The 13,294-nt window shown below is 47.1% G+C and overlaps 1 protein-coding gene across 7 annotated transcripts in view; it reads right to left on the bottom strand.

Moving 5' to 3' along the window:
• Nucleotides 1–9,412, bottom strand: part of Dgkh (diacylglycerol kinase eta) — a 159,248-nt gene extending 149,836 nt beyond the window's left edge. For 5 of the 7 annotated variants that reach the window (XR_007210333.1, XM_048341303.1, XM_048341306.1 and 2 more), the window contains exons 1-2: nucleotides 9,196–9,412; nucleotides 251–478 (exon numbers count right to left, since the gene is read on the bottom strand). Coding sequence is in view for 6 of the 7 variants with exons in the window: in XM_048341303.1 (XP_048197260.1) it covers nucleotides 251–478; nucleotides 9,196–9,255 (288 nt within the window). In the remaining variant the exon portion in view is untranslated. Of the gene's footprint in view, nucleotides 1–250; nucleotides 479–1,142; nucleotides 2,128–8,884; nucleotides 8,986–9,195 lie in introns of those variants that run through there. The other 2 variants (XM_048341305.1, XM_048341304.1) reach the window with 2 other exon arrangements.
• Nucleotides 9,413–13,294: the final 3,882 nt, after the last annotated feature.

Here is a 13,294-nt window from a genome sequence, read left to right as displayed (position 1 = left end):
CCGCCTTCCAGCCAGAAGTAACCCTTCCCACCTCCAGGCCTGGGTCTTGGGGCTCTGGCCCCGCCCCCGGTGGTCGGCCACGCCCCTGGAAGGACACGCCCCCTGGTGGGACACGCCCCACGACAGACCACGCTCTGGCCCGGGCCCCGCCCCCGGCTCTTGGCGACCTCTCCTCCTCCCTCGGAACCTCAACGTGCTACGAGCGCCCCTGGCCGCCCGCCTGGTCCTTCCCTCCTCCCTCCCGCCTTACCTTGGTCCGTATCTGCCCGGAGGTAGACACCTTACGGATCAGTTTCTGAGGCCCCTCTTGCTCTGCTTCGCTGTCGGACGAATCCTCTCCCGGTCCCGCGGAGGCCGCGGCGGGGTTGCCCACGGCACCCGGGGTCCCGGTGGCGGCGGCGGTGGTGGCGGTTCCTCCGGCAGCGCCCGGAGGGTGGTGCTGGCTACCAGCCCCGGCCATCCTGTCGGACTCCGACACCTGCGGGGATACAGCACCGCCCGGAGGGGGGCGGCCGCGGAGGTCAGCGGGCGGGTTCAGCAGCGATGGGTCCCTGAACCCCCGCACCCGGCCGCAGCCGCCATCTTCCGGTCCTCCGGCCCTCCCCACTCTGCTGGAGCGGGGGTCACTCCGGAGAGGGATCCCAGAGGAAGGGGGGGGCCGCAAATCTTTGTCCAAGTTGGGCCCATGCTCATTCGGCCTTGGAGGACCTTCTAGGGTAACTGACCAGAAAACCAACCACCAGGGGAGGCGAGAGAGGGTGGAGGTGACAAGAAGATGGGGACATCCTCCCCACTACTCCTCCTTCGGAAGCTGGGGTGGGGGAGGGGGTGGCGAGGCAGGGGACAGTCTCTGCAGCCAACCCTTCTTAGGGTCAGGTCATGGTTATACTCCCTCCCTTGGTTCCGGACAGCAGGAGCACCAAAGGCCCACGGAGAAGAGAGGGGAACCTGGAGCTTCCTCCGGACCCGGTCACCTCCAGGAACTCAGATCACTCCACAGGCTCGTGGGCCTTGTTGCAGGGTTCCAGAGGAATAAAAGTCCCCTCGCCCAAGAGACTGCTGACCCCTGTGGTTTGTTTTAGGAACACACACACACACACACACACACACACACACACACACACACTCACTGTGAGAACCATCTCTCCCTCCCTTGCCTGGGAGTTCGGGGGCCTTTTCAGCAATCCCCTGGGTGTTTAGTTCCTGGCTCACACCCACCCTCATGGAGCGCACGCGGAAGAGAGGAGCATTTTCCGGGAGGTTCAGCTGGGCTCTGTGAACTTTTCGTTTAGAAAGAGCGATCCCCTTTGGCTAACAGGAAACCGGGAAGGGCGTGGAGAGCGCGCAGAAACAAGAGAGGACACGCAGCCCAAGACGACAAAATGCTAAATAAATGCCTAAGCTCAAGCACTAGCCGAGCCTGCCTGGAAGAAAACAATGCACTCAGCTATGTGAACGCCAGTCCCCAAGCACAGAAAAACACTGAAGTCCTCAGAGGACCACTCCCTAGCCCAGACCACAGCAGGAGGAAATGGGATCAACAGAGTGTGGCCACCCATCTGCACAACCCGTCACTGCTAGTTATTCAGGCCCTGGGGAACTGCAGCCGCCAGGAGGGTAGGGCCCCCAAGCAGTGCCAAAGCCCGGCAGGTGTGGAGGGGCTGGAGGGAGAAGGTATTAAACTGAGATTCCTCTCCTCATCCAAAGAGAACTCCAAACTGATGTGAGCTATATATACATATTTTTTAAGAAGACGTCTCTGCCAAACAGTAGGGTCTCCACCTGGATAAAGCATTCAAATCTCTTTTGCCTGTCCCTGCCCTCAAGTCCTCATTCCTTTCCTATTTTGTCAGTTGACTTGACCTTTAAAGTTCCTCCAAACTAAGATTCTCCGTGTGTGTCTGTTCCTTCCTAGTTGCAATCTTCGTCTCCAAAATAATTTGATTTCTTTGTTAGAGCTGCCAGTTCTAAAAGATTTTAAGAAACTATGCGATCCCAATACTGCACATCACATTCTAGATTAAATTTATTAAAATGTAAGTCATGTTTAGTTTAATTCCTCCGAGCTAGATTGCTGCCTTCTTTGACTAACACAGAGGCAACCTCTCCAGCTTCACTTGTATATTCTTTACAAAAGGAGGGAGTAGGCAGAAGTGAACTTAAAGAGTTCTGATAGCCCTATAAATACATAATTTCTACATCTACAAAAACATTGGTGGGAATTCTTCAACTAGTATGAATAACTGCTGATGATTTTCAGTGTAGACAAAGGGTGAAAGAATAAACTTAGCTCAGTTTTGTTGTTTGGTTGAGTGGTTGTTTTATGCCGGTATTAAGGATGTGAACTTAGGGCTTTGGCGCTGTCCCTTAGCTTTTCTACTAAAAATGGCACACTATCACTTGAGCCACAACTCTACTTTCAGTTTTTTTGGTGGTTAACTGGAGATAAGAGTCCACAGACTTTCTTGTCTAGGGTAGCTTCCAACTGCAATTCTCACATCTCAGCCTTCTGAGTAGCTAGGATTACTAAACTGAGGCACTAGCACCTTTTCTTAAAAAGAAAGTGGGCCACAAAAGCACAAACTAGGGCCAGAGTAAAAAGCACGTATTCACCATTCAATCGTTCTCACTTTACAACACTATAAAATAAAGGTCAGTTTTTCAGTTATCATGCATTTTTATCCATATAATTATCCACAATATAATAACATTTTACATAATCCAGGCAGGGTATAATTAAACTGAGAGACACTGTCTAATGCCCATGCCTATTTGCAATCCTAAAACGAGTAAGGACTGACTGCATTTCCCACTCTTTCATTCCAACATTGACTGCTTACAGATACTTTAGAACAGCTTTAAAATTAGGTGCTGGGCAAGTAATATCACAAAGTAAAAGTACTTTTTATTTGTAAGGATTTAACCTTTATGTAAATGTAACCCCTCTGTACATTATCTTTACAATAAAGATTAATTTTGTAAAAAGGTTAACCTTACATCCAGCTCTCTAGTCTCCAAAGACTCCTATAGCAAGTTCTATAGGAACCTGGTTGTGAATTTGAAAGCAAAGCCAGTCATCTGTTCAATCTAAATAAATCTCTAGCATGTAGAAGATGTAAGATGAAAATGCTGGGTAGGCAAATGATGGAATGGCACCACTCCGCACAAAATCAGCTCATGAAAAACCCTCTCCCCTCAACCACCTCTTCTGGGAGACTGTTTCAAGGAGTCCCTCATCTGAACTACCCATCCTCTCCTTGAAGGACTTGCCTCTCCCCTCTTGGCCCATTCTTTCTATGTATCCAAAGATGGAATAGGAAGAATTGACCCCCCCACCCCCCCACACACACACCCTGTTTTCCCAGGTGCATACAGTTATCAGGCAAGGCACCAAAGATATGAGAAGAGAGCTTGACGCAGGCAGGGCAATCTACCTAAGCCTGGCTGTAAACATTCCATTGTGGGCCCAAAAGAAAAGCTCCTAACCCCCCTAGACCTAATGGCTTTTTCATAAAATCCCATTCTTGAGCCCATCACTTTGCACAGTCTCCAAGCTCAGCTTCTATTTAATAAAATTTTCTTCCTATTTGAAAACAAATTATACTGAACATGCATAAGGCCAAATATGCTGTTCCCAACATTATAAATATTAGGATATTACTACCTACAGAAGTATTCTGAGTTATTTTCTGTGTACACACACACAGACACACACACACGCTATACGAGGGTTTGAACCCAAAGCTCAAGGCTGGTGCTCTACCATTTAAGCCACAGCTCCACTTCTGACTTTCTACAGATTAACTTAAACCTCAAATCTGTGCCTCCTTAGTAGCTAGGACTATAGGCATAAGCCACAGGTGCCCAACTTGAATTGTATTCATATTGATCACTGTTAATAAAAAATGATTAACATACCCTTGCAAAGTTTAAGTCCTCTCCATAATAGAGCATAAACCTTCAGAAAGTTATGCTTCTATCTTGAAGCACACAAGGAGGCACTTTAAAAATGGTCACAATCTAGCTTGGCACTGGTGGCTCACACCTATAATTCTAGCTACTCAGAAGGCTAAGATCTGAGGATTATAGTTCAAAGCCAGTCCAGGTAGGAAACTCCAAGAGACTCTTTATCTCCAATAAACTACTCAAAAAAGCCGGAAATGGGACTGTGGTAGAGTACTCATCTTGAGTAAAAGCAGCTCAGGAATGGCACTGAAACCCAGAGTTCAAGCCCTAGGACCAGGGGGGGAAAAGGTCACATTCTAAGACTCGCTTTGTTAATCAGTATGCCTACACAGCATTTGCATCAAAGAACATAGTAGTAGAGAGACATAGGAGAGGACATTGCTTCAATAAACTGTTAGAATCATTTGCATAATACACCATTTGTTACAGGTTCAGAAACTAACATTCAAAATTTCACCCTATTGAAGTTTCCTTGGTTGTTATCTGAACTAAAAAAAAAAAAAAAGGTTTTGAGATCCATCATGATATCAACTATCTACACTCAACATCCTTTTACCTAAGGGGGGTGGGGGGAGAGGGGATCTCTCAATAGCTAAGCATAATGCATAACTATTGACCCCTTTTCCTTTGAAACTCTTCCTTTACTAAACTTCCATGAATTCTGGATAGTTTTACCAAAGAAAATTGGTATAAAATTCCTTGTAAGTAAAAGCAAAAACAACTTCAGTAAATTAAATGTATTTGTTTCCTTCCACTAAAAACTCCTTCATAAATATTCTGGTTTTTATGTTTGTGCTATATTTTGCTCCCTAGTCCCTTCTGCTCAAAATATTGCTATGAGTAAGGATTGCTTACTAAGTATCTTCTTACCTACCCATACTGCCAACCAACTATATATATTTGCAATGCTAGAGTTCAAACCTAGGATGTCACATCTGCTATGTATGAGATCTATCAGTGAGCTATGTTTCCAGTCACAAAATACTTTTTAAATGGTTAGAAAATTATATTGTTACATTGTTAATGAACATTTGATCTGTGTACTGAATACCTATAAGGCACTTCACCTCTCAAAAATACCAAAGCAAAGTCAAGATCTCATGGTAATACTTCTGTTTCCACTGACACTTGATGACCATCTAAAACTACCCTGAAGAAAATACATAGAAACTTAAATGCTAATTTTATCTTCCTGGTGCCCAATGCCATTGCCAGAGCAACAACAGGGCTATTAAAAAGCTCCAATTTAAGTAACTTCATTTCCCTGGCCAATACAAAAAAAGGGGAAAAAAAAAGTCATTCAATCCCAAGGCTGCTTCTTGGCCCCAGAAATAGGTGCATTTTAGACAAGACGTTGCCCTTTTCACAAGTAGCCAGCATTAATTCATACAAAATCACTCACTCTTACCCTAATAATAATTCCTACCATCATGTTTCAGATGCCTTTGAGAAAGAACAAAGAAGAGCCAGGTGTGACGGTGGATGTCTGTAATCCTAATTCTCAGGAGGCTAAGACAAGAAGATCTATACTGTATAGCAAGACTAAGTAGATAATTAAGTAAATAATGAATAAATGTAAATTGAGAAGCATAATCTTTATATGTTGTCATAAAAGATAATACAGCAGAATCTAGGTAATGTTAATGTCATGTATTTAAAATTGAATATTTTTACAAATGTAATTGAGCATACTTTTATAATAAAGAATTCAACTGTCGATTTGAATTTTAAAAAGATTTTAAAGAACTTATAAGTCCAAGTGAAAGCAGGTATTTTTAACCTGAGGTCTTTAAACGTCCACAGATTTGTCTTCAGAAAATCTGTGATTCCTTTGAAATTAAAGATTATACATCAGCCATATCAGAGCCATCATAGTTTGTAAGTACACGCTGTGATGTTCATAGTGATAAAATCATCAACAAACACACCTCAGAACATGTACTATCACTTAAGGCAGATAAAACTACTTATCATGTAAGTGCATTTTTGAAGCAGAGTTTACAACTTCAATCATTCCTTTTTTTTTTTTTTTTTACCACTGAGGACTGAACTCAAGACCATGAGCTTCCTTGGCAGGTACTCTATTATTCAGTCATATTCACAGTCCCTTCTTGCTTTCCTTATTTTTCAAATAGAGTCTTACTTTTGCCCTGACTAGCCCAAACTGAAATCCTACTTGCATGTACCGCCATGCCATTTTTTGGAGATGAATGTATCCAAAACTTTTTTTGTGTGTATGCTGGTACTGGGGCTTGAATTCAAGGTCTTGAATTCCTTCTCAGCTTCTTTACTCAAGGCTGGAGCTCTACCACTTGAGCCACATCTCTAGCCTTTTGTTGGCTTACTTGAAGATAAGTCTCTACAGACTTTTCTGCCCAGGTTGGCTATGAACCAAAATCCTCAAATGAGGGAAACTATGCAACCTACTTTTCTTTGGACCTGGCTTACTTCATCTAATATAATTTTTTCCAGGTCTTTCCATACCTTTTGAATAAGGCAATGTCATTCTTTCTGATGGAAGCACAGAACTCCATTGGGTATATATATACCACATCTTCTTGATCCATTCATCTACTGAGGGGCATCTGGGTTGGTTCCATATCTTAGCTAGCGTAAATAATGCTGCTGTGAACATGGTTGTGCTGGTAGCATTAAAAAAAAAAAAAAATTCTCAGGTCTCAGCCTCCTGAGAAGCTAGGATTCCAAGCATGAGCCAACAGTGCCCAGCTGAATGCATATTCTTACAGGGACCACTGACCCAAACAAAGGACAAGAACTGATTTTGATGGATTTGTGTCATTCAAAAGAGTTGCTTAGGACTAGGAATGTGGTTTAGTAGTAGAGTGCTTGCCTACCTTGCATGAAGCCCTGGGTTCAAATCCTCAGTACCACATAAACAGAAAAAGCCAGAAGTGATGCTGTGGCTCAAGTGGTAGAGTGCTAGCTTTGAGCAAAAGAAGCTCAGGGCCAGTGCCCAGGCCCTGAGTTCAAGCCCCAGGACTAGCAAAAAAAAAAAAAAAAAAAAAGTTGCTTATCCCTTTGCTCCATATGCCTAAAGTAGTTAGCATTTAAATATGCCTTTTGCCCCTAACATTCCTCCTTTTTCTTCTATACACCATCTTTTAGTAATTTGGATAACTAGCCTTTCTGAACAACTTAGATAAGAATTCCCTTCCTGAGTTCTTAAGTGGATTTTATAGTCTTTACATATACGAATATGGTTGTCGAATACAATCACTTGTTAGAAGTATCACTTTGCCAGATATGAAGCTCAGCAGCAGAGCACTTATTAGCAGAGAGGGGAGGGATATTTTATACCACATACCTGAATTCTCTGAATGTGTCTCCTGAACTATCCAAATGTAAGTCAGTGAGGTATACGAAATAAAACAACCTCTTAAGTTAAGAATGGAAGGATAACAATTGGTGTCTGATGTTATGTGCTGCCCAACCATCCAGAAGAATACATGATGGATAAAAATATCTGCTGAGCCAATACAAGTAAATACATGTAATTTTTAAGAATTCTCCAGTCTGACATTGACCAAGATGCACTATATTCAGAAACTTTTAATTGTAATTCCTTTGTACAACTATTTAAAGATTTTTTTTAAAGAATTCTCCAGTCTGGTTAGTGTTGCAGTTCATTTGCACATTTCTGCCTGTTTCTAGTTTTAAATGCTCCAGTGGTGAGACTCAATTTATTTTTGTGGCAAATAAATAAATTTGTTCTTGTTACTTTTAAGAAGTGGGGGTGGGGGGTAGGGGACCTCTAATGTTTTAGGAACAAAGTGGTTCTGGCACTGGCACCCTAAAGGAAAACGCTGAACATAAAACCAGGAGCTTCCCATTGCAACTGGTGCTGGCTTAAAGTGTCTAGCATTTCATAGAGAAAAAGGTTAAAGCAGGTCACTGGTTACCATTTTCATACTCTGACTTAAACGTCAAAACTGAATCATATTTTCAACTTCTATACCCACTTATTCCCAGGTAAAAACCACAGTAGAAGAAACATGAGCAGATGGGCACGACCACCTAACAATGTGCTCAAATTCAAAAGCAAAGACCGCTTCAGAAGATACAGACAGATCAGAGTTGAAGGACACTTTTAAAAGGTCAGGAAACAAGAGGCTGAGAAATGGACCTGGACAAAAAGAACCAAGAATGTATGTGCTAGGAAAGTAAAGAACAACCAACCCTAGCACCTCACCTAGAGCCCTCAACAGGCAGAAAGCCGCCCAAACCGAGTCCAGAGAAACAACATCCGAATTCCCGGACCTGTGCACGGAGAGAGCCAGAAAGACCGGACAGAGGTTTTCAGATCAGTTCAGAACGTCGACCAAGGCGAAGCAGTAAATATCCGGGACGGTGAGTGGAGAGCCAAAATCCGATGGCAAGGGATAAAAGCAGCTCACACCGGACTTTGGGGGTCGGATTGGAACAGGGTTCCTGCGTCCAATCACTGTAGGGATGCGAGGTGGTTTTGACGCATTGAGTTGGAACTAAGTTGTGGGAGTTTGGACCAACAAATCCCCAAGACCTCCGTCTCTTCTGCATCATTTCTCATCCACGCACATACAGAGCACGCGCGCACACACGCACACGGCTCCTAAAATTACTCAACCTCCGCGCTGCGGGTGCAGCGAAATCCCGGGCGAAAGCGAAGTTCACCCCCTCGCTCCACCGCTAGCAAAACCTCGATTCCCCGGGAAGCGCCCAGGGCCGCGGAGGCTGCCCGGAGTCGAAGGCGTGGCTCCGGGCGTCACGAAGCCGTCGCCTCCCCAGGCGGCGGTCCGCGCGAAGCCGCGCGCCCAGGTGAGTGCCCAGCCCGGGCGCGGTCTCCAAAGGTAATACCGGCGACCTCCCCACCCCACGCGCGGACCGCCCGTCCAGGGTTTCTCCTCTTCCCCCTGCCTACTCTTCACGCTCGGAAATCCAGTAGAAAGTTGCAAAGTGGCGGAAGCACGAACCGAGTCTTCTAAGGATCGTGGCCCCGCGGCCCCTCCGGGAGAGCGTCTGCCGGCCGGACAAAGGCGCACACCGGACGGCGCGCGAGGAGGAGCCCGGGAGGCGGAGGAAGCGCTGGTCCCGGCTGGGAAGCAGCTGGGGACCTCATCCCGGACCATTTCCTGAGCGGAACCCGAGCCGGGCTTGGGGGGGGGGGGGGGGCAAGGGGGAAAGAGGCCGAGGGACAAGCGGGGGAGGAGTGGGCGCGGGCACAGTACCCACCGGTTCCTCCCAGGCCGGGCTGCGGGCGCCGGGCGCGGGGCGCACGTGCTGCGGTTCCATCGCGCCGGCCCGCGCCCGCTGAACGCCCGGGCGCACGGACCCGAGCTCCCGTCGCCGCCGCTGGGGCCGCTGGATGCGTATCCCTCGTCTCCCTCGTCGCGGTCCCTCCAGGCGCCGCCGCCGCCCCGGCTTTCTCCCGGGACCGACCACTCTCCCTCCCCGCGGTCTCAAGGCTTCCGCCACGCTGTGCTCTCCCGCCCTCGCGCCGGTCCCTTCCTCCTCCGCTGCCGCCGCCTCCGGCTTCTCGGTCCCACTGATTTGCGCGGCTCCCAGCGGTCCGCGGTCCGCTCGCCGCCGCCGCCACCGCCGCCTCCCACGGCCGTAGAATCCGCCCCTCGCCACTGCCTCCGCCCTCCCCGGCTCCCTCCCTTTTTCCTCCCCGCTTCCCGCCCCTCCCCTCCGCCGCCCCCTTCTCCCGGCGGGCGGCCCGGGACGCACGTGACCCCCCTGGCAGGCCTTATAAGGCGCGGAAGCGAAAGCGGCCGCCGGGTGGACGCGGGCTGCGGGCGGCGGTGTCCGGCGGAGCGGCCTTTCCCTCCCCGGGGCTGAGCGTGGAATCGCCGCCGCCGGGCGCACTTGGAGCCGTCCCGGAAAGCCTGGGCTGGACGGCCACGGCGCTGGCCACTCGAGACGGGGTGGCCGAGTGACCCGGGATGGGAGTAGGGAGATACCTCCCAGCGCCCCTGTCCCTCACCGACTCAGGGTCCACCCGCCTCCGGGTCCTGAGGCTTGAAATCGTCCTGGACAGGGACCCGCTTCCACGGGGGCCCGGGAGAGCTTCGCGCCCCAGAAACAGCCCCGCGGGGCTGGTTTGTTCTGTGTTGCCAAGAAGCTGCAGCAGAGGTTGAGCTTCTGTGCGTGCTGCTTTTATTGGTGTGTGCTTCCCCCCGCCCCCCCCCCCCATCGCTAACGGTTTCGTGGAAATGGAAACAAAACAGCCCTGTTTTTTTTTTTTAAGCACTGCACTCCGGAGCAGGGGCCGTGAACTCTTAGGTGTGGCCGGTCACCACCCGGCCCTCCCAGGAAAGTCACGTTGAGACTCATCGTGAATGCATCGGATCGCCGCAATGGCACTGGTGATGGTTTCATCCAGTTCCAGTCCGACTGTGACTGCCTCTGCGCCGGTCTTTTCCTCTCCTGGACTTTCAGGCTCCTCCCGTCTGCACCCTCTCACAGTCCCTAATCCTGTCAAACGCATTGGTCACTTTTGAAGATGGAAAATTAAAAAAAAAAAGCACACAGTCTGTCCCCAGCAAATGCATTCACCCGTTTTGGAAATCCAAAATACATACTGGACCTAGTCTGTCCCCACGTCCCTCTTCAGTCACTAAGGCCTGATTTCCCGGATTCCAGCTCACTGACACTACACTGACATAGGTCGCCTAATGTTTCTCTATCCTTGGCTTTGTTGACCAGTGTTCAACTTTTGTCATTGTGGTCTCGGTTTTTACTGAATCTGTGCTTTACTTTGGCTCCTGGGATGTCCAGGTCGTCTGATTCTTCTTGTTCAGCAACATCTTTCCGGCTGTGGGACCTGGGCAGTCTTCCCATCTGTCTCTAATTTGGATAAGAAAAGGCTGATTAGTCTATCAGACCCTCTCCCTTCCTCGATTTCAACTGCCAGCCCTGTGCTAATAACTCATAAATTCCCATCCCTGCCTCAAATCTCCAGCAATCTCTACATGCATGCCCCCACACTTCCCGAAAGGCCTCAAACTCAACCTGACTGAAACCAAAGTGCCTTCTAGACCACTGGTTCTTTTCTCTACTCTCATTCTAAGTAAATGTCACCACAATTAGTCATGCAAAAGAGAAACCTGAAAATTATTCTGGGCTCCTCTTTCTTTCTCCCATTGTACCTTCCTCTCCATCGTTCTGATTGTCACCTTCGAAGTAGTTTGCTACTCTAGCCTAGTGTCAGGTCCCCTGTTCCAAGCTCCTGGAACTTTATATTGCTTTCCTCACCAGTATTGTTTCCTCTGTGTTGGCTGCTCTTTGACCTTTCACACTGGCTGCTCTTTGATCTCTCACACTGACCAAGGTAACCCTGCTAAAGAACAAAATTGTACGAAGGAATCATTCTCTGGTAAGCCCTGCCAATGGCTCTCCATGGCATGCAGGGTAAATCCTTATTGTATCTTAGTCAATGCCTGTTCTCCAGTCCCATCAAACACTGAGTTCCTTGCATGCATTTCCTATTCCGCTACTTGTTTTTATGGTGTGCCCTTTCACAGAATGTCTTTCCCTTACTCAGCCTGTCTAAACACCTGCTCGTCTTTCATAATTCACCCTAAGAGTCACCTTGCTTATGAAATCACAGGCTGACCCTGTTGTAGGTTAAAACTGGCCATTCTTTCTACACTAAATGATGAAATACCATCTCTCACCCACACCCCATCATAATACTTTAGAATAGAAGACTTGATTCAACTCACTTTGGATGTGCTATCATCTCCTTGATGATGATCTCACTTTTCTGAGTATGAGCCACCAGCACCTGGCCCAATTTTTATGGCTCCAGAAAATCCTTTTGTCCATGCATTGTTTCAGGTTACATATACACATACCTTCCAGTTCCATTCTTTTTCTTTTCTTTGTCATAGGGCTTGAACTTGGGCTCTGGACCCTGCCTCTGAGCTTTTCTGCTCAATGCTAGTGCTCTACCACTTTGAACCACAGCTCTATTTCCAGCTTTTTGGTGGTTAATTAGAGATAAGAGGCTCACAGACTTTCCTGCCTGGGCTGGCTTTGAACCACAATCCTCAGATCTCAGCCTCCTGAGTAGCTAGGATTATAGGCATGAGCTACCAGTGCCCAACCCAGTTCAATTCTGAGTGGTTACCCTTAAAATCTACACAGGGAGTTGAAGCAGGCAGCTCAGCATTGAACCCAGTCCCCATGCGCAAGGCAGGGGTCATATGGGCCTTCAAGCCCAGGGGTTTGGCTGAGGACCTGAGAAAAACCACCCCAGGTCAAATATCTATCCCTGGTAAAAGTGATTTTTCTCTGGGAGAATTTGAGTAATTTTTCTTTCAGAAAGCCATATCAAGAAGAAACAAAGGCAAAATGTGTGAGATTTGGTGCTTTGTCATTTGAGATACACTAAAGTTTATCAAAAAGTGTGCAGTATTGGCTGTTAAAGAGAACTGTGTCCAAATTCTTGCTCCTTCTCAACCTTGAGATCTTGGGCAAGTTACTTCCTCCATTTACAAATACACATAACAAAACCAATTTCTCAACAAACTTCTGCTAGTGGGCAAGATGAAATGGGCTGGTACAATACAGGTGCTCTTTTCAAACCTTAAAGCTCCAGCTAGGGGAGAAAAAGAAATAAGAGGCCTGTTATTAATGGTTTGTCACATAAATCCAGTAAGGACATTGCCCTACTTATTAATGCAGGAATTCATATAACTTGTGAAATGAGTGGCTATCAGACTTAGAAAGCGGATTTGACAAAGTTCACACATACAGGTTTTTAAACTGCACATTGAGTTTTCTCAGTTCAAGTTTTTTGCTTGTTTGTTTGTGGTATATGAGATCTATCCCAAGGCCGCAGACATGTGAGGCATAAGAACAGGTTTTTAAAGCTCCCTTTTAAATGAGTGACACTTTACTCATCAGACTAACCATATGACATAATTATTCCCATTTCATAAATGAGGAGACTGGCTTTAAAGGACTAAGAGGTAAGAAGTAAGTAATCACGTAAGAAGTAGCTCATGGAAAAGTCCTATTAGAGGAAAAAAGATCAGGAGACACTGCACATGAGAGTGGAGAAGAAACAACACTCAAGAACTGAGGGGAGGGGGACACGCAGTCCATGTCTCCATGTGTATAATCCTAAATACTTAGGAGGCTAAGATCTCAGAATCTGGTTTCAAAGCCAACCTGGGCAGACAAATCTATAAGACTAAAATCTCCAGTGAACCAATAAAAAGCCAGAAGCAGAGATATGTATGGCTCAAGTGGTAGAATACCAGCCTTGAGCAAAAAAAAAAAAAAAAAAAAAATCCAGGCCCCGAGTTAAGCCCCAGTAGCA

The sequence above is a fragment of the Perognathus longimembris genome, chromosome 3, assembly GCF_023159225.1.
Source record: "Perognathus longimembris pacificus isolate PPM17 chromosome 3, ASM2315922v1, whole genome shotgun sequence".
NCBI classification, from domain to species: Eukaryota; Metazoa; Chordata; class Mammalia; order Rodentia; family Heteromyidae; genus Perognathus; species Perognathus longimembris.
The sequence above is the reverse complement of the archived record's forward strand: the minus strand, read 5'-3'. Positions and strand labels throughout refer to the sequence as shown.